Genomic DNA, 20,059 nt, shown 5'->3' with positions numbered 1-20,059 from the left:
ACGTTTTTCTCAATGAAGCCATTTCCGGTTTCTGTGCCCACCCAACTTTCGTTCCCTTTTTTAAACCGAGTGGTCCCGAGTCCGCCCAGCGATGGCGGCGCCGGAGTTGCGCCTGGATGGCTCGATCCGCTTCTGGGTTCTGCTGGCCGTCGCCTGGATCGCCCTGGCCGTCGGCATCCTGCGCCTGCGCGTGGCGGCGCTCCTGCGCGGCGAGCGCGAGCGCGGCTGGCCCGAGCAACTGCAGGACACGTGAGCGGGGGGGCGGGGCGTTGCAGACCACGCCCACATTCGGGACAGCGCCTATCCCGTGGCAAGGGCGGGGGCGGGTGGAGGGGCCGGCTGGGGAGCCTGGAAGTTTTAATAATCATAATCTAAACAATAAGATAATTATAAGGAATTATCTTGTAACTTTTATATTATGAATATGCTACTTTTATATTATCATTATGCACAGTGATAAATAATAAGGAATTATTGTTAATAATTAACAGAGAAGGGTAGCTAATAATTGATTATTAATGATATTTATTATTATTAATAAGGAATGATTAGCCACCCGTCCCTGTCCGGCTCTGGGTGGCTCTCAACAACTGCAAACCCCCCCCCCCATTAATACATTTCGATTCTTTATGCCAATACAGGTATTCTGATTCCATTAATACATATTATGAAATATCAACAATTTAAGTATTAAAAGCAATTTTTTCAGAATTACAAAACTCTCTATACATATATATATATACATATGGAAACTGCTTAAGTAGTTTCACTAGGAAAGACAATGAAGAGGGGGAAATAGCATTGTAAAATACACGCTTCAGTTATGACTGCACAAACTTTCCCCTTGATTTAAGACTCTGTAATATGCTGTGGTGTTGGAGACGAATGGTGCGAATCCCATGGACAGCCAAAGTTACCAACAAGACAGCTTTAGAGAGGAGCAAACCAACTGTGTCATTAGAAGGGAAGATGTTGCAGCTAAAGCTGACTTACTTTGGACACATCATGCGATCAAACTCATTAGAAAAATCATTCATGCTCAGCATGGTCAGTGGCAGAAGGAAATGTTCACCCATATGTGTGGGTTGGGGTAGGGCTGCCAGATCCAGGTTGGCAATTTGCGGGCGGAGCCAGGAGCAGACCGGAACCTCCATGGGCTACAGGGGCCATCGGAGTCCACCCTCCAAAGTGTCCATTTTCTCCTCCGTAGTTGAGATGAGCTGTAATTCCAGGGGATTCCCAGGTCCTGGCTGGAGGCCGGCATCCCTAGGTGACTCAAATAACCAACATCACAACATACAAAGGCTTTAAGAAATGACCCCCCTCCCACGCCATCAAAGAACGTGAGCACGAAAGATAAAGCCACAAAGATCATTTGGGCACCAAATTGTCACTGTTGTCCTCAAAAACACTCGTTGGGCAAGCAGCCAGACTACTGCAGAGGGCCCTGGAACTTGAGAAAAACTCCGAAAAGGGCCGTGGCCAAAATGTGGAGAGGGTGGCAAATAAATTATGTGGGACTGAGGGCTGAAAGGAATGTCCTTTGTCTGTCAGGCAGATTCTGGCCCGCAGCCGCCTTCTGAGAGAAAACGGACGGTTCTTGACACATCAGGTGAGAGTGTGAGGGGGCAACCCCTTCTGGTAAACCCGCCCCACACATGATTGCTGGGATTCCGCTTCTCAGCATATGCATGGCTTTGTTTTGGTTTAGGGTTTTGCCTTGTGGAATCTGTGTGTCCACAAAGGTGCCAGAGAGGTGCTGTTCACACAGGTAGCGAGAAAGCACAAGAGAAGCTTGTCCAAATGTTGCAGGTGGTTCTACATGGTTTGCATTACATGTCAATATGGACATTTACCACAAACTGGTTGTGTGCAAAAGGGTTATAACATTAGAAGAAGAAGAGTTGGTTCTTATATGCCCCTTTTCTCTACCCAAAGGAGTCTCAAAGAGGCTTACAGTCGCCTTCCCTTTCCTCTCCCCACAACAGACACCCTGTGAGGGAGGGGAGGCTGAGAGAGCCCTGAGATTACTGAAAAAGAAGAAGAGTTGGTTCTTATATGCCGCTTTTCTCTACCCGAAGGTGTCTCAAAGAGGCTTACATTTGCTTTCCCTTTCCTCTCCCCACAACAGACACCCTGTGAGGGAGGTGGGGCTGAGAGAGACCTGATATTCCTGCTCGGTCAGAACAGCTTTATCAGTGCTGTGACTAGCCCAAGGTCACCGAGCTGGCTGCATGTGGGGAAGCGCAGAATCAAACCTGGCTCGCCAGATTAGAAGTCCACACTCCTAACCCCTACACCAACCTTTATTTTTAAAATACAGGATATCTGTATTACCTACAACTTGAAACTTTGGCAGTCTGAAAGGTGTCCCTGGACTCCCAACTTGGTTCTGTTGCTTAGGACCAGCATGGCCATCCATCTGTATTTAATTCCGGTGAGCTAGTTATGTTTGGCATGTACTGAGCCTTGGTCCCCGGAGGTCACGGTCAGAAGGCTATTAAAGGATGGTGGAAACTTGAAACCCAGGCCATGTGCTGGCAGGGGCTCATGGGAATTGTACCCACAGGCTCACACAAGCATGCCTTTTAGAAGGCCCCCTCCCCCCCCCTTTATTTGAGACATATGCTTATTCCCCTACGTGATCTGAAATGTCAACAATAAATGCTCTTAAAATACACCAGTCTTCGGAGTGTTTTGGGGGGGGGATTTGAAACGTTAATGGCAACATGATGTCACTTTTGAGAGTGTTGGATGGGTCAGCTCCTGGGTTTAAACATCACCCCCGTCTTAAAAGTCACTGGGTGACCTCAGGTCAGGCACTCTCAGCCTGTCCTACCTCGCAGGGGGGTTGTGAGGATAAAACAGAGGAGGGAAGTCCCAGTGCTGGCAAAGGCTCGTGGGAATTGTAGGACATCTGGAGAGCCACAGTCCCACCCCACCCCCCACCCTGGTTTAGACCACCTCACCTACCACATGCTAACTTTTTTCAAAATGTACAGGTACCGTTTAGAAGTCATTTATTCTTTTCCATTTAATTTTTTTACTGATCAGCACCATCTAAAATTGGGCTGCGTTTTCTTCTGAAATCTAGGATTGATCTATGTAATTTTTGACATTGTGGCACATTCTCATTGACGTATTGATTGACTTCATTTCTACCTGACCTTTCTCCCCCAAAGCCACTTACCCTGTTCTCTCCCCCATTTCATCCTCAGAAGAACCTGGTGAGGCAGGTTAGGCTGAGGGAATGTGGGACAGGCCCAAAGGTGCACAGCGATCTTCCCAGGCCCAAGCGGGGATTCGAACCTGGGTCTCCCAGATTCTATTCTGAGACTCTCCACCATAACACCGCACCAGCTCTCAATGTTCTGGCCTATGTGTGCTCTCCCTGGTGTTTCCGCAGGGCTTCCTCTCGCGCAAGCATTACTTCAACGACCCGCAGGGCGGCTTCTTCCGTAAGACGAAACGTAAGATCCAGCCCCGAAACCCTCTGACAGGTAATGAGAGAGATGGGCTGGGCACTAGGGCAGTGGGAGGTTGTAATTTTAAAACATTAGTCCTTCCCTCCCCATGGGTTTCATTCAACTTGGAGGCAGTTGTCTGCGTACCTGCTTTTCCTCCCTCTGTCCCTTCCCTTGCTCTTTCTTTCTTCCTTCCATCCATCCCTTTTTCCCTCCCTTCCTCTTTCTCTTCCTTTCTCCCCCCTTTCCTCTTTCTTCCCTCCCTTCCCTTCCTCTTTCTTCCCTCCCTTCCTCCTTCTCTTCCTCTTTCTTCCCTCCCTCCCTCCCTTCCTCTTTCTTCCTTCCCTCCCTTCCTCCTTCCCTTCCTCTTTCTTCCCTCCCTCCCTCCCTCCCTCCCTCCTTCCCTTCCTCTTTCTTCCCTCCCTCCCTCCTTGCCTTCTTTCTTCCCTCCCTTTCTTCTCACCCTTCTGCTGCTGTTGGAGCACAGTCTGCCCCCAGGCTCGCTTTAATGTTTCCTCCCTTTCTTCTTCTCCTCCAAACCCCCACCCCCCGCCCCAAGATCCAACCATGGTTACAGAGATGTTGAAAGGGAACCTTGTCAACGTGATTCCCATGATCCTCGTTGGAGGCTGGATCAACTGGGCATTCTCTGGCTTCGTGGCGAGTGAGTGAACCAGCCCAGGCAAGGAAATGGCAGAGAGGATGTTTAAGAGCCAAAGTTTCAGCAGAGGCCGATGATTCTAGCCTCCAGTGGACATGAGAGAAGCCATGTTGGATCAGGCCATTAGCCCATCTAGTCCAACACTCTGTGTCTCACAGTAGCCCAAACCCAGGGGCCATCAGGAGGTCCACCAGTGACTTTAGGAACATAAGAGAAGCCATGTTGGATCAGGTCAATGGCCCATCCAGTCCAACACTCTCTGTCACACAGGGGCCCAAACCCAGGGGACATCAGGAGGTCCACCAGTAACTTTAGGAACATAAGAGAAGCCATGTTGGATCAGGTCAATGGCCCATCCAGTCCAACACTCTCTGTCACACAGGGGCCCAAACCCAGGGGCCATCAGGAGGTCCACCAGTGACTTTAGGAACATAAGAGAAGCCATGATAGATCAGGTCAATGGCCCATCCAGTCCAACACTCTCTGTCACACAGGGGCCCAAACCCAGGGGCCATCAGGAGGTCCACCAGTGACTTTAGGAACATAAGAGAAGCCATGATAGATCAGGTCAATGGCCCATCCAGTCCAACACTCTCTGTCACACAGTAGCCCAAACCCAGGGGCCATCAGGAGGTCCACCAGTGACTTTAGGAACACAAGAGAAGCCATGTTGGATCAGGTCAATGGCCCATCCAGTCCAACACTCTCTGTCACACAGGGGCCCAAACCCAGGGGACATCAGGAGGTCCACCAGTAACTTTAGGAACATAAGAGAAGCCATGTTGGATCAGGTCAATGGCCCATCCAGTCCAACACTCTCTGTCACACAGGGGCCCAAACCCAGGGGCCATCAGGAGGTCCACCAGTGACTTTAGGAACATAAGAGAAGCCATGATAGATCAGGTCAATGGCCCATCCAGTCCAACACTCTCTGTCACACAGGGGCCCAAACCCAGGGGCCATCAGGAGGTCCACCAGTGACTTTAGGAACATAAGAGAAGCCATGTTGGATCAGGTCAATGGCCCATCCAGTCCAACACTCTGTGTCACACAGTGTCCAAAACCCAGGAGCCATCAGGAGTCCCACCAGTAGGGGCAGAACTCCATAAACACTCCCACTGTGGAGGGCCCCCCAAAGGAAACATAGGTCAGGCTGGAGGAGGGGGAGGCGGGCTGCAAACGGTGGGGTGGCAGTAGAGCTTGCTGTGGGGAGAGGCCAGCTCTAATCCTCTCCCTCCCAACCTCCTAGCCAAAGTTCCCTTCCCCTTGACCCTGCGGTTCAAGCCCATGCTGCAGCGCGGAATTCACCTGCCTTCCCTGGACCCCTCATGGTAAGCACTCCTCTCCCCACCTCATGGTCCAGCCGCTCCTTTGCAAGGGCATGAAAGGGGGGTTCCGGCCCTGGGTCCCACCCAACAGGACAAGGGACCCCGGAGGCAACCTGCGGTAATCGCAAATCGCTCTTCTCCTCAACAGGGTGAGTTCCGCCTCGTGGTACTTCCTCAATGTCTTTGGCCTACGTCGGGTGTACAATCTCATCCTGGGGGAAGAGACTGGTAAGGGGTCGCTTGGAGCGGGTCTTACTGGGACATGATGCAGCCCCAGGGGAGGTGGGGGGAAGGAGCCCTGAACGGCAAGGAGCAAGCCAAGGCTGGAGGTCCGGATGGGATGGTGACATGTGGGAGGTAAAAAAAAAACAGCTTGGTGTAGTGTGGGGCAGGGGTAGCCAACCTGTGGTCCTCCAGATGTTCATGGACTACAATTCCCATGAGCCCTGCCAGCGGTTGCTGGCAGGGGATCATGGGAATTGTAGTCCATGGACATCTGGAGGGCCACAGGTTGGCTACCCCTGGTGTAGGGTTGCTTCTCCAGATGTCCATGGTTAAGAACCTCTGATCTGGAGAACGGAGTTTGATTCCTCACTCTTCCTCCACATGCTCCCATTTGGGTGACCTCAGGTCAGTCCCAGTTGTCTCTGAGATCTCTCAGCCCCCCACCTCATGGTGTCTGTTGTGGAGTGAGAAATGGAAGGTGATAGTCAGCTACTTTGAGACTCCTTCGGGGAGCAAAAAGCAGGGTACAAAACCCAGATTGTCTTCTTTGTATCCCCCAGAATGGTGGAGAAAGCTCTTTTTAGACATCACAAATGGGGGGGGGGGTGAGATATAGTACCAAGCTTTGCCATCCGGCTCTGAGCACAACTGCAGGAACCGCACCACCTAATTGGGCGGATCCAGACATCGTCCACTGCCTCTGGGTCCAAAGTAGCTTCTGGCCTCTACCAGCTCTGAGGGAGCCAGCAAGCACAAAGAACGCTTTTGAGTTGGGGGTGATTTAACCCCCCTCCAATGTACTTTTTTTAAGATTTCAGATTTTTCTGCAAACCTGGGGGGTGTCCCCTCAAGTTTGCCGGAAAATCTGTTCGGCGGCCACACGGCCCACATCTGCAGATTTAGGTATCCGCGAATGTTGCCACTGTGTTGCAACTAGATGCATAGATTTCGGGTTATAGGTAGTGGTGTGGGGAGGTGGCTGAATGTTCCCCCACTACCGCCTGCGGGACTGGCAGCACTGGAGATGGTAAACTCGGGTCTGGGCTGTAGCGTGTTCCACGACCCATGGGGTCTCACCCAAAATAAAACTCCTCTGTATGGAAACAAGTCCTGTGCACAGAAAGCCCAAGCAGTCTTGGCTACAGCCCTTTTGAGTAGATTTTCGGCGGGGGAGGGAATTTTGGGGAAGGATTCCACTCCAGTGTACCCCTCCTTGCCGGCTGAACTTATGGCGGCCTGCCTGCAGGTTTCCCACTTCGATGGGGACTGGTTTGTTGGGCGTGCAGCAGTTTCCTTTCCCATCCAATGGCATTTCTTTCAGCAGCCCCAGAGCAGAACCAGCTGCTACTGCAAGATCAGTTCCTGGGGCCCCCTGTGCCTGCCCCCCCGGACCCCAACAAGGCCTTCAAGGTAAGAACCAGAGTGTTACTTGGGCAGTGGTTGGGGGACGGGACTCGATGGAGAACCTGCTCACGGGAACAGACAGGCGACCTGTTCTGCATACATTGGAGAGGGCATGCTCCTGCAGCTGGATTTTCCTGTGCAAAACACTTTGGATCAGGCCACTGGCCCATAGAGTCCTCCGCTCACAGAGAGGCCAAAACCCAGGTGCCATCAGGAGGTCTACCGATGGTTTTAAGAACAAGTGAACCCTGCGGGATCCGGCTTCTGCAGAAGTTCCTATATGGCAGGGGCAGCCAGACTGTGGCTCTCTGGATGTCCATGGACTACAATTCCCATGAGCCCCTGATAGCAGCATGGACTACAAATTGTCCACCCCTGGTTTACGCCCTTTAAACAAAGCTTCCAATCCTGGTGCCCTTTAAACAAAGCTTCCAATCCTGGTTTACGCCCTTTAAACAAAGCTTCGAATCCTGGTGCCCTTTAAACAAAGCTTCCAATCCTGGTTTACGCCCTTTAAACAAAGCTTCCAATCCTGGTTTATGCCCTTTAAACAAAGCTTCCAATCCTATCCAGAGTTACCTGCACAGACGTCGTTCATATAGAGGGTTTCCCCCAGGATTGCAGTGTCAGTCCACAGTTGTCGTCCGCCGCTGTTGTCGTGATTATATCCCCCTTTCCCCCCTCCTGCCTCAGGCCGAGTGGGAAGCCTTAGAGCTCGTCTCTCACCAGTGGGCCCTCCAGGACGTGGAAGACCAGCTGATGGGCCGGGACCTCCAGTTGTCACAGCAGTACGGACCCAGCTGAGCCGATCGCCACCATCTGAGGACTGCAGCCCGACGGGGAAAACGGCGGTCCCCAGAGAGAGAGAAGTGAAAGGAGTCCCTCCTCTTGCATGGTGTGTTAAAGAGTGTGGCACAGCGATCAGCTTCGCAGGCAGAGGCGAGCCGGAGCAGATGACAACGGGAACGCTGAAGCAAGCCCTCTGTCCCTGCAGCACGTGGTGCCGAGGTAGCCAGGGGGCGAGGGAAAAGGAGAATGTCGCCCGGCAGCTCACCGACAGGAAGAACCCAGTGTGCAAGGGCCAACTTCGTTTGCTCAAGGCATGTGTGGACAGCAGTATGGTTTGAGTATTAAAGCAAGCAGCTGAAGCTCTTCCTGCTTTAAGGGGTCTCATGGTTTCTCTTGACCAGCGGATAAAGCCAGGCTTTCAGTGTTCAGGGAGGGTTTCCCCCCAGAAAGACGCTGGCTGAATACTTTTGCAGGCAGTGGTACTTTCATCAGCAGTACGGAACAACTGCTGCTCCAAACCCTAACCGAAAATGAAAGAAAGGCAGAAGAGGTGGTCTTTAGACCCTGCTTTGTACTACATGGAGTCTCAAGCCGGCTTACGAGTGCTTCCTCTCCCCACAAAAGGCACCCTGGGAGGTAGGTGGGGTGAGGCAGCCCTGCTCTGTGAGAACAGCACAATCAGGGCTGTGACAAGCCCAAGGTCACCCAGCTGGCTGCATTTGGAGGAGCGGGGAACTGAACCCGGCTCGCCAGATTGGAAGGCACATCTCTTAACCACTGTGCCAAGTAGGGAACAGGATGGGTCTTCAGGGTGAGGGAAGAAGTAAGATGGGAAGGGAAACCCAACAACACCCACCCCTCCCTTTGTCTCAGAATCATAGAGTTGGAAGGGGCCATAAAGGCCATCTAGTCCAACCTCCTGCTCAATGCGGGATCAGCCTAAAGCTTTTCCACGAGCTTTTCTGTATGTTCATTTTCCTCGCCAGTGCATTCCTATTGCTTTGCTGTCTCAAATGTTCCTTGCCGGTCAATTTGAGATTATAGTCCATTATTACATCTCCCTGCAGGTTTAACAGGGCAGGTTTTATGCCAGACAAAGTGGTGTAATATAGGATCGAACACTAGGGGGAGCAAAACAGAAGAAACCCTGAAGTGAGAGGCGCACACAGGCTGTCCGCTATTCCCCCTTCTCACCTTTATGAGCCACTTTGAAATCCTTCATGCACCATGAGAAAAAAGCCAACATCTGCCTCGTATCCTGTCTCCTAGAACCAGGATGGCCAAACTCTGTCTCTCCAGATGTCCATGGAGTACAATTCCCTGCTGGCAGGGCCTCATGGGAATTGTAGTCCATGGAGATCCAGAGAGCCACAGTTTGCCCCCCCCCCCCCCCGCCCTAGAATTCCTCTTCCTATCAGCCGGAGATAGCCTGCTGATAAAAAGCCATCTTGTGCCAGAATTTGAGCTGCAAAGCAAGTGAAAATCTGTGTTCAAGCTGAAGGGGGCCAAACACATCCAGCCCCTCCAGCCATTAAAAGAATCGTGTGAAAGTTCAAAGGGTGTGAAAGGAGAATGACAGCACACTGCTTCTGTCCAGTACAGTGGGGGACACCATGGGAGAAGCCAATCACGGCTCAGGGGTTCGGATAGCCTGGGAACAAATCTCCATGCCTGAAAGAGCCAAGTGCAGGTTCAGGGCCCTCTCCAGTCACAGGGCCAAGGGTTCCTTAGAACAAGGGACCCAACAGGTGTTCTTGGCATTCTTACAGGCTGTACAGATTAAAAAAAAAATATTTTGAAAGCAGGTGTCACCACAGCACAAGGATCTTCACTGAGTAGCTGAAGGAACATCACAGCGGCCATTTTGTTTCATAGAATCATAGAGTTGGAAGGGACCTCCTGGGCCATCTAGTCCAACCCCCTGCACTGTGCAGGACACTCCCAACCTTATCGTTCATCCACTGTCACCTGCCACCCCCTTGAGCCTTCCCAGAATCAGCCTCTCCGTCAGATGGCTATCCAGCCTGTTTAGAAATTTCCAAAAATGGGAGAACCCACCACCTCCCGAGGAAGCCTGCTCCACTGAGGAACTGCTCTGACTGTCAGGAACTTCTTCCGGATGTTTAGACGGAATTTCTTTTGAATTAATTTCCTCCCATTGGTTCTGGTCCATCCCTTCGGGGCAAGAGAGAAGAATTCTGCTCCATCCTCTGCATGACAGCCTTTGAAATACTTGGTTTCCCGAGAGCTATTTTGTAGCAGGGGTCATTATTATGCATTCATTTTTGAACAGGCCTGGAGGAATTCTTTCCTGCCCTTTGCCCACAAGTGGCCAGGAGCCAATTTGTCACCTGAACCGGATCGCCCCCACCATAAAAAGGGTGTTCAGATCCATTTGGACTAGAGGGCCGATATGAAAACAGGAAAGGGGGGGGGGGTAACGGGGAAGGGGGGGGAGAAGAGTCCACGCAGCCTGAAATGAAGTTGTTTTATGTACAGGTTTTTTTTTCTTCTTCTCGTTATTGGTTTTACCACATGCCAAAAATAAGTTTCTTCAAAAATAGAAAAAACTCACAAAGAAGAGAGGCGCCTCCCCCCGAATCCAGTGAAGGAAACCCCTTTCCGAAATCCTTAAGAAAATACACTTTGGGCTCCTGTGGTCGGCAAGTGCTCCATGCGTGGCCGCGGGGGCCCCCAACCCGCCCCCGCACGCGGAAACCTATATACAAACCAGTGTGATCCCTGAGCTTCGAAAGCAGCAGCAGCAGTCGAGACGCTGAGCAAAAAAAAAACAGGGGGAGAACCCCCCCCCCATCAAGCCTTTGGGGCCAGGTGAGGCCCACAGTGCTCCACCCCGCGCACCCCGACCCCAACTGAAATGGCTGGAGGGGGGGAAGCGGCTAGTGGCATTCCTCCCCCTCCCAGGGGGCGGGTGCCGGAGCAGCTCTGCGGATGTGTCGGCTGAGCGTCCCCCCTCAGATCCCCCCCTCCCACCCACTCCCGGCCTTCGATGTGAACATTCGGAAATCAGTCGGGGGTGGATTTCCAGCCTAGTGGTTAACAAGCGGTGCCCTGCCTCGAAAAACAAAGAGAACCATGAAAGAAAGCCAGCCCAAGAAACGCATGCGGGTGTAGGGGAAGGGGGAGCTGTAGAAATTATTGCTCTGCGTTGAGGAGGGGGTGAGGAGGAGGAGGAGGAGGAGGAGGAGGAGGAGGCACTTGAGATTGTGGGGAAGAGGAGAGGACACCTTGCGGCAACTGGGGAAAGCGGACAAATTATCCGGCAACTAGGGGAAAAGGAGGGTAGGGCTGGAGAATACAGGAGAGAAAAAGAGAATACCTTATTTTAAAAACTTCCCAAGCAAAAACAAGAGCCTGGTATGGCTGACCCCTTGGGGGGGGGGGGAGAACAACCCCTGGATCCAAAAGCAGCAGCAGGAGGGCTGTCAACCCCGATGCTAAAAGAGCAAAGCGAGGAGCCAGTGCCTTTTGGGGAGGGGGGGGGAGAAGAAAGGGTAGCGCGCCCACGGGCTGGCATTAATGACCTACGGGACGGTTCCCCCTTCCTCGGGAAGCTCTAGCCCAGAAAACAGTTCTGGAGACGGACCAGAAAGCGCCCCCCATCCCACGTGACCCCTCCCCTTTATCTTACAAAATGCTGGTGCAACACATTGCCCCTATGAAGGCGGGACAAAGATCCCTCCCCCACCGCCCTTCAGAGCGGGAGAAACTTATGTGCGATGCCCAGGAGAACAGCAGGGCGAGAGTCTTCGGCCCTGCCCGGAGCCCTGTCCTGACGCCTGAGAAAGACGAGCCGCTGCCCCTGGAGAGAAAGCGGCCGCTGGCGCTGGTTTCTAAGGAAGGGGCCTGGCTCTTGCCTCCCCCCCCCCGCGTCTCTGGTTGCAACGAAGAGGGTCAGTCCATGTCCACAAAGTCTCGATTGGCGGTCTGGCCCGGGAGGGAATCCCCGCTGGCTTCGTAGTCCTCCTGCTCTCGGACGCTGGCGGCACTCGTGGCCACGGGAGGGGTAGCCGGGTGACGGATCTTGTCCTGGCGTTGATAGAAGAGGACGTAGGCAGCTTTGGACTGTTGGCGGAGGAGAGGAAGAGAGCACGGGTGAGGGTCAACACATGGAGCGGCCTTATACCGGACTGGACCGTCAGTCCGTCGAAGTCAGGTCTGCTCAGGTCTTTCACGTCTACTTCCACCTGGACCTTTTGAACTGGAGGTGCCGGGGATTGAACCTGGGGCCTTCTGCCTGCCAAGCAGGGCTCTGCCACTGAGCCAGGGTCTCAGATCAAGGTCTTTCCCATCCCCCCCTGCCTGGTCCTCTTTACTGGAGATGCTGGGGATTGAACCTGGGACCTTCTGCCTGCCAAGCAGAAGCTCTACCACTGAGCCAGGGTCTCAGGCCAAGGTCTTTCCCATCCCCTCCTGCCTGGTCCTTTAAACTGGAAATGCTGGGATTGAACCTGGGACCTTCTGCCTGCCAAGCAGAGACTCTGCTACTGAGCCAGGGTCTCAGGTCAAGGTCTTTCCCATCACCTCCTGCCTGGTCCTTCTAACTGGAGATGCCGGGGATTGAACCTGGGACCTTCTGCCTGCCAAGCAGAGACTCTGCTACTGAGCCAGGGTCTCAGGTCAAGGTCTTTCCCATCCCCTCCTTCCTGGGTCCTTTTAACTGGAGATGACGGGGATTGAACATGGGACCTTCTGCCTGCAAAGCAGAGGCTCTGCCACTGAGCCAGGGTCTCAGGCCAAGGTCTTCCCCATCCCCTCCTGCCTGGTCCTTCTAACTGGAGATGCCGGGGATTGAACATGGGACCTTCTGCCTGCAAAGCAGAGGCTCTGCCACTGAGCCAGGGTCTCAAGTCAATGTCTTTCCCATCCCCTCCTGCCTGGCGCATGGAGATGCTGGGGACTCCAGTGGGTAGGTGTGTGGACAGCCCTGGCTTTGGTCAGCGAGTGTCAAGGAGGCTTCAGACGTCTGATCTCACTCACCTCGATCTGGGCCTTGGAAACCACGGAGACGTTGCTGTCGTCGAAGTAGAACCAAGACCCGCTGTCCTTGTTCCGGGCAAACGTCGTATCTGGAGGGCAGAAAAGACCAGACGGTTCATGGGGAGCACCGTTTCAATGTTCTTCCAACATGGTTCAAGGGAAAGGACGCTGCCTTACTCCCCCAACCAGGGGTCCCCAACATGGTGCCCACTGATCCTTTTCTGGGTATCGGGCATATGCTTTCAGAAAGTAGGTGGGCCTAGAGATTTTATTGGCGGTGCGGATTTTTTAAAATGTAGCTTCGCCAACACAGCACAAGGGAACAGACTTCTACTAAAACTTCTGTTTAGTAGAGGCCATCTATGACCCAAGCCCCACCCAATTTCGCCCCTCAAGTCCCACAGCAAATCTGATTTTGCTTCACCTTATTTGTGCACAGGAGCCTCTTGTGGTGCAGAGTGGTAAGGCAGCAGACATGCAGTCTGAAAGCTCTGCCCATGAGGCTGGGAGTTCAATCCCAGCAGCCGGCTCAAGGTTGACTCAGCCTTCCATTATTATTATTATTATTATTATTATTATTATTATTATTATTATTATTATTATTATTATTATTATTATTATTATATTTATATTTATATTTATATTTATATTTATATTGATATTGATATTTATATTTATATTTATATTTATACCCCGCCTCCCCCCGAAGGCTCGGTAAAATGAGTACCCAGCTTGCTGGGGGGTAAACGGTAATGACTGGGGAAGGCACTGGCAAACCACCCCGTATTGAGTCTGCCATGAAAACGCTGGAGGGCGTCACCCCAAGGGTCAGACATGACTCGGTGCTTGCACAGGGGATACCTTTACCTTTATTTGTGCCCAAACCTTGGGGCTCACCTCCCTACTCCCCCCCCCCAAAAAAGAAACCCCTGCCAGTACTTACAGTGGCCATCTCGGAGACCCCCATAGTGGTTGGACACAGCGATAAGGTCGTATTTGTACACCGTGTGGTCAGTTTCTTTCCGTGGCTTGATAATGAAATCAGAGAAGTCCAGGTCCCTGCAAGACGGAGATTTGGATCAAGCGGATACCTCCTCCCCAAAAACCTCCTTTCCTGATGCCACAAGGCACTCTGGGAAATCCAGTATGCAGACATTGGCCACGGTCCTTGCAGTGGAAATCACTGCTGAAATGGCCAGTGCACACCTGTATGGGACAAGTGATGCACGAACTCTGTGCACATCCATTCTCCTTCCAAGCACCCTGAAAGGCGAGCCGGTTACTTCTAATTCCAGGTTCCGATTCAAATTTGGTAGCCCCCTTACGATTTTTGAGGTGGAAGAGTTTGAGCACCAAAGCATACATTTTGGTGTAGTTTGGTGTCATGGTTAGGAGTGCGGACTTCTAATCTGGCATGCCGGGTTCGATTCTGCGCTCTGCCACATGCAACCAGCTGGGTGACCTTGGGCTCGCCACGGCACTGAGAAAACTGTTCTGACTGAGCAGGAATATCAGGGCTCTCTCAGCCTCCCCTCCCTCACAGGGTGTCTGTTGTGGGGAGAGGAAAGGGAAGAGGTAAGCCACTTTAAGTCTCCTTCGGGAAGAGAAAAGCGGCATCTAAGACCCAACTCTTCTTCTTCTCTCCTTCTATTTGCCGCAATGAATTGCAGCTGCCTCTCTTGGGTCACGCTTAGTTGCAGCGTCTTGTGTGAGCAGACGATATGGCTCTTCTCTCAAGAACGGTGGTTGGCCCACATGAACTTCTAGCCTCCGTTCGGAGCATGGCTCCCAAGAGGGTCTAACTAGTAATGCTTCTAAATCAAGGATCCTTCAATTCAGTAAGAAAACAAAGCCGAACCAAAAGAAAGAGGCAAGAAAATACGAGCCGGGCGGTCGCAGGTCAGTATATGGAGCAAGCAGAGTGATTTAAGTATTCAAGAGTCATGTTTCTAGCGAATCTGTCCTTGAGGGTGCGTTTAAACTCTGTTCTAAGGACTGCCGTGAGTACTGGGAAGATTTTATTATTCCTCTGGGAGACAATATGTCCTTGTGGCAGTTTAAGCATTTCATGGGCACGTTTCTCAGCAGTTGCTGTGTGCAGCAGGGGAGCCATTCTCAGGCCACACGGCCCCCTGGGGGCCCCTGGCACACTGGAAGGGGGCCACAGACTGAAAGATGTGAGGAGGGGAGCCCATAGAGGGACCCTGGTTGATGGAGGGAGCCTGGTAACTGAACCGATAATTGCTGGAAAGTTCGACCTTCATCAAGGAAGGGACAGAGGGAGGAGATTGGAAGTGGGAGGGAGGGAGGGAGGAGAGTGGAAAGGGAGGCAGAGAGAGGGGAGGGAGGGAGGAGATTGGAAGGGGAGGGAGGGAGGTGACTTTCAGAGGAAAGGGAGGGAGGTAGGGGAGGGAGAGAGAGGGGAGGGAGGGAGGAAGGGAGGAAGAAAATTGGAATAGGAAGGAAGGAAGGAAGGAGGGAGGGAGGAAGGAAGGAAGGAAGGAAGGAAGGAAGGAAGGAAGGAAGGAAGGAAGGAAGGAAGGAAGGAAGGAAGGAAGGAAGGAGACTGGAAGTAGACTGAGAAGGAAGGGAGGGAGGGTGGCAGGCAGGCAGGCAGAAAGGTAGGCTAGTTGGTTGGTTGGTTGAATGGCAAGCCAGCTAAGAATAGGGGTTAGAGTGTTGGCTTCAGGGTATGGGAGACCCTGGTTCATATCACCAGCCTGCCAAAGAGCATACTAGTCAACATTGAGCGTCATTTTCTCTCAGCCTAATCTACCTAACAGGGTTCCCACCTAACAAGTGGGAAATGGGGGGACACACCAACGTACGAAGCCCTGAGTCCATTGGTGAAAGGGTGGGATAAAAAGGTAGTCAAGAAATAAATACGTTCCAAGATGGAGGATGCAGCCCTTCGACAACTTTCCGCCCTGCTGAACTCTGGAACAACGGCTCCTCCAGTGCCCCACCCCCTCCAGCGGAATACTGCCCAAATCCACACCGGGGACATGAAACACCCACAATTACTGCTCCTTGGAGTAGAGACCAGCTTTGAGCCCTCACCGGATGGGGAATTCCACAAGGGTGTCAAGTTTTTCCCGGGAGAATTTCGTGTAGGAGAAGCGCTTGAGGTGAATGATCAGGGTCTCCGGCAGCGACCACAAGTCCAGCTTCTTGGTGGCCAGCTGGTGCCGTTTGCAGGTGGGGCAGTACCTGCGGGAGAGGAAAGGAGGGTCAGCGTCCAAGCAGAGGGGCGGGGCCACAGACCTTGGGCTTTCCCTCTTGCCAGGAACGGTAGTGCCGAGTCACAATCAGAGCTCGATTCATGACCAGCAGCACGAGAGCCTGACAAAATCGGGAGGTGTCGGCGGTGGAGAGTCAAAACACTGACCCTTGGAAGCTCATGCGCTCCCCCAAACCCTTGATGGTCTTTTAAGACGCTTCCAGACTTCCATCCAGCTCAGCCTTTCTCAACTTTTTTGACCGTTGAGAAGCCCCTGAAACATTCTTCAGGCTTCGAGAAACCCCAGAAGGGGCGCGATCGTGCAGAATAAGGTCGGGAAGCAGAGCTGTGGACACGCCCACCAGGGGCCCCTCCCCTTCCCACCCTCTCCAGGCCTATCGTTGGCCATTTTGGGAAGGGAGGGCGGGTGGACTTGACCACACATGGTGCTGTCACCCGATGAATGTTTAACAAATTTAAAAAATATATATATATTAAAAATTGATTAAGCCCCATGCATTGAGGGGGTTGAGGTCGACCTGAATTCAATCACTTCCCATTAGCCCCTGAGACCCTTTCCATGAAAACCGACACCCATCTGTCCATCCCAAGGGGCCATCAGTAGCTTACAGTTAAATGGATGTTCTCACCATGTTCGTTCCCTTGTTTTATTCCTCTGTTATGACTGCATTGCTATTGTTCAACTTATCGTGTTATTTGGACTGTTTTTTTTCCCGTTCCATGTAAACCGCCCTGAGCCTCAGGGGAGGGCAGTATACAAATATGAAAAAATAAAATGAATAGCACCCTGTTCACAGGCCTTGAGGTTCCGTCAGGGCCCGGGTCTCCACAGGCAGCATATTCCAAAAGTCTGGGGTTCCTCAAAGCCTGAAGAATGTTTCAGGGTTTCTCAACAGTAAAGAAGGAGAAAAAGTCTGGCTCAGGACCACGCCTGATTCAAGTCTTTTCTTTGAGGCTCGGTGGCTTCAGTTCCTTCTCCACTGCCTGCACTTCCCTGCCACCCCAGCCCTGACAGCTCTCACCAGGGATTTTCCTCCTCCAGCGTCTCCACGGTGGTGAACAGCTCGATGCACTCCTGCAGCCGCACGGGGTTCTTTTTCAGTGTGTAGCCCATGCAGTCGTGCTTCACGTAGCCCTAGGGAAGATGAGAACGGTTGGAGGAGTCGGTCGGAGGACATCCGGCCGGGCAGCAAGGAGGCCAGGAAGGGAGGGAGAGACACACGTCACCATGGGTCAAGAGAAGGGAGGTCGCGTCCGCTCACCTCGGCTTCCACCTCGTTGTAGTAGCGCTTCTTCATGTCAGAATCCCAGTCGATGGCGACGTACGGTTGGGCTGAGCAAAGGGGAGAGGGCGGAATGAATGAAGGGCAAAACCCGAGTGATCAGCTGGTTGCAGAACAAACGAAGAGAACTTTTTATCTCGCTCTCCTGATACGACAACTCGAGGGCATCCAAGGATGCTGATGGGCAGTAGGTTCGGGATGGACAAAAAGATATACGCCTTTGGCTTTGCAGAGAGGGATTAAAATGTGGCATCTGCTGGAAGAGGATGCGCTGATACCGCAGCAATAAACCGCTTTTCAAAGGAAATTCCAAGATTCATGGAGGGTGGAGTCTACCAATGGCAACTAGCCATGGTGGCTGAGGGGAACCTCCATGTTCAGAGGCACTAAAGGCTTTGAATCCCAGAACCAGGAGGCAACATCATGGAAAAACCTCGGCCTCCCTGCCCTTTTTCTGGCCCTCCAGTGGAACTGGTTGGCCAGTGTGTGAGTTAGGCTGCTGGACTAGATAGACCACTGGCCTGATCTAGCAGGGCTCTTCTGATGTTCTCATGAACTATGCGGGACACTCACAACCCTATCGCTCCTCCACTGTCACCTGCCACCCCCTTGAGCCTTCACAGAATCAGCCTCTCCGTCAGATTCTATCCAGCATCTGCTTAAAAATCTCCAAAGATGGAGAACCCACCACCTCCCGAGGAAGCCTGTTCCACTGAGGAACCGCTCTGACTGTCAGGAACTTCTTCCGGATGTTTAGACGGAATTTAGAATCATAAGAGTCGGAAGGGACCTCCTGGGTCATCCAGTCCAACCCCCTGTACTATGCGGGACACTCACAACTCTCTCGCTCATCCACTGTCACCTGCCACCCCCTTATCATTGTTGTTTTATTGACATGGCAAGTCACCTTGAGTAGAAAGGACGGTAATGAATGTTTTGACTCAATATGCCTCAAGTGTCATCTTACTGCCGAGGCCCAATAAAAACTCCACTTTTCCTTGGCAAAGGACGCAGCATTAGCTCTTGGCGCAGATCAGAACGGAATGCTCCCGAGAGACCGGACTCACAGTTGAAGCAGACGGCGCTGCCCTCGTCCTGACCGGCCATCCGATCGCTCGTCCCGTTCGAGTTGACCGCCTGGAGGGTGAAGAGCAGCTTCCGCCGCTGCGGCAGGCAACACTTGCGCTTGGGCTGGTTGGCCGTGGGGGGACTGGGGCTGGACGAGGGGGCCCGGGGGGACTGGGCCGGCCGGTGCGGGGACGGGCTGGCCCTCTGCCTCCCCTCCACCCCAGCGCCTTCCTCCCCCGCGGAGGCGTCGGAGGGGTTTTCCTCGGTTTCCGAGCCGGGCTCCTGGCTGGTGGAGCCCTCTGCTGTCGTGGGCTCCTCCTCCTCCTCTTCTTCCTCCTCCTCTTCCTCCTCCTCACCTGCACATCGGGGACAGAGCAGACGGCAGCTGTAGCAGAACGCTTACGATCCCCGCCGCTGCCTATACAAGCCTTCCTCAACTTTTTTACCCTTGAGAAACCCCTGAAACGTTCTTCAGGCTTCGAGAAACCCCAGAAGTGGCGCAATCATGAAGAATATATCCGGGGAGCAGAGCTGTGGACACGCCCACCTGAAGCCCCTCCCCTCCCCACCCCCTCCAGGCCCATCCCTGGCTATTTTGAGAGGTAGGGAGTGGGTCAACACGACGGTTTGGGCTCCTGTCACTCGATAAATGTTGAACAATTTTAGGTAGGTAGGTAGGTAGGTAGGTAGGTAGGTAGGGGGAGAGAGAGAGAGAGAGAGAGAGAGAGATGATTGGATGGATGGATGGATGGATGGATGGATGGATGGATGGATGGATGGATAGATGGATAGATAGATAGACAGAGACAGACAGACAGAGACAGACAGACAGAGACCGAGAGACAGACAGACAGAGAGACAGACAGACAGAGACAGAGAGACAGACAGACAGAGAGATAGAGAGACAGAGAGAGAGAGACACAGAGAGAGAATTAATTGATTCCCGCCCATTCAGGTGACCCTTCCAAGGCCGTGAAGAAACCCCAGGGTTTCACGAAGCTCTGGTGGAGAAGGCCTGGCGTATCCGTCAGGGGAAAAGATGCTCACCTTCGCTCAGCCCATTGGGCCTCTTGCTGTAGAGGTCCTCTTCCTCACTCTGCTCCTCTTCCTCCTCCTCCTCTTCCTCCTCCGAGTCTGGCCGAGTCACGTAGCGGCTGTAAGGACAGGCCGGTTTAGGCCCGTTCAGGGTTGGCCCTCGCAGTGTACGGCCGATGTGATTTAAGGCGATGACGCGGGACCCTCTTTCTTGCAGCCGCCGACTGCCGCTTCCCACAAATAAGAGGCGGGAGCCTAAGGCGACAGCCTAAAAAGGTGACTACGCTCCCAGAATCCTTTGCTCCTAGCCTTCCTGTAGGATAGGGGCAGCGGATTCCTGAATTTTCCACACTCCTCCCCTGAGTCTGAGGGGGCTTCCACACACACACTAAATAACGCGCTTTGAAAATGGATTTCATGAGTGAAATGGCAAAATCCCCGGACAAACCATCACTCGAGTGGGTCGAAACAGCATTATTTAGCAGGTGTGAAAAGAGCCCCCCTCCCCTGACTTTTGCACAAAGCAGCAAACTACAGCTTGCTGCTGAACAATGTCTAAA

At 52.7% G+C, this 20,059-nt stretch overlaps 2 protein-coding genes across 5 annotated transcripts in view; one reads left to right on the top strand and one right to left on the bottom strand.

Annotated features, from left to right (window-relative positions):
* Positions 1 to 12: 12 nt before the first annotated feature.
* LOC143833512 (ER membrane protein complex subunit 3-like) lies at positions 13 to 8,246 on the top strand. 4 transcript variants are annotated; one of them, XM_077329414.1, is made up of 8 exons: positions 13 to 249; positions 1,559 to 1,612; positions 3,407 to 3,500; positions 4,024 to 4,128; positions 5,375 to 5,456; positions 5,602 to 5,681; positions 7,000 to 7,088; positions 7,776 to 8,246. In XM_077329414.1, the coding sequence occupies exons 1-8, from the start codon at positions 13 to 15 to the stop codon at positions 7,884 to 7,886; spliced, it is 852 nt and encodes a 283-aa protein (XP_077185529.1). In that variant the 3' UTR covers positions 7,887 to 8,246. The 4 variants fall into 4 exon arrangements, with proteins under 4 accessions (XP_077185529.1, XP_077185532.1, XP_077185531.1 ...); XM_077329416.1 differs by having other exon boundaries at positions 92 to 249; positions 1,555 to 1,612; positions 7,003 to 7,088; XM_077329415.1 differs by having other exon boundaries at positions 92 to 249; positions 1,555 to 1,612.
* Positions 8,247 to 10,345: 2,099 nt separating this feature from the next.
* USP11 (ubiquitin specific peptidase 11) overlaps positions 10,346 to 20,059 on the bottom strand; it is a 33,723-nt gene continuing 24,009 nt past the window's right edge. The window contains exons 14-21 of the mRNA XM_077329413.1: positions 19,512 to 19,618; positions 18,464 to 18,820; positions 17,376 to 17,446; positions 17,136 to 17,248; positions 15,933 to 16,082; positions 13,816 to 13,931; positions 12,873 to 12,961; positions 10,346 to 11,957 (exon numbers count right to left, since the gene is read on the bottom strand). Coding sequence (XP_077185528.1) covers positions 11,787 to 11,957; positions 12,873 to 12,961; positions 13,816 to 13,931; positions 15,933 to 16,082; positions 17,136 to 17,248; positions 17,376 to 17,446; positions 18,464 to 18,820; positions 19,512 to 19,618 — 1,174 coding nt within the window. The 3' untranslated portion in view covers positions 10,346 to 11,786. The remainder of the gene's footprint in view (positions 11,958 to 12,872; positions 12,962 to 13,815; positions 13,932 to 15,932; positions 16,083 to 17,135; positions 17,249 to 17,375; positions 17,447 to 18,463; positions 18,821 to 19,511; positions 19,619 to 20,059) is intronic.

The sequence above is a fragment of the Paroedura picta genome, chromosome 3, assembly GCF_049243985.1.
Source record: "Paroedura picta isolate Pp20150507F chromosome 3, Ppicta_v3.0, whole genome shotgun sequence".
In the NCBI taxonomy this organism is placed as follows: domain Eukaryota; kingdom Metazoa; phylum Chordata; class Lepidosauria; order Squamata; family Gekkonidae; genus Paroedura; species Paroedura picta.
Note: the sequence above shows the minus strand (reverse complement) of the source record. Positions and strands in the feature narration are given on the sequence as shown.

Excerpts from the sequence above, each read along its gene's own strand:
- LOC143833512 (XM_077329414.1), top strand. The coding sequence starts at position 13 with ATGAAGCCATTTCCGGTTTCTGTGCCCACCCAACTTTCGTTCCCTTTT. Across the intron at positions 250-1,558 it reads CCCGAGCAACTGCAGGACAC|ATTCTGGCCCGCAGCCGCCT; the intron begins GTGAGCGGGGGG and ends TCTGTCAGGCAG. Across the intron at positions 4,129-5,374 it reads ATTCTCTGGCTTCGTGGCGA|CCAAAGTTCCCTTCCCCTTG; the intron begins GTGAGTGAACCA and ends CCAACCTCCTAG.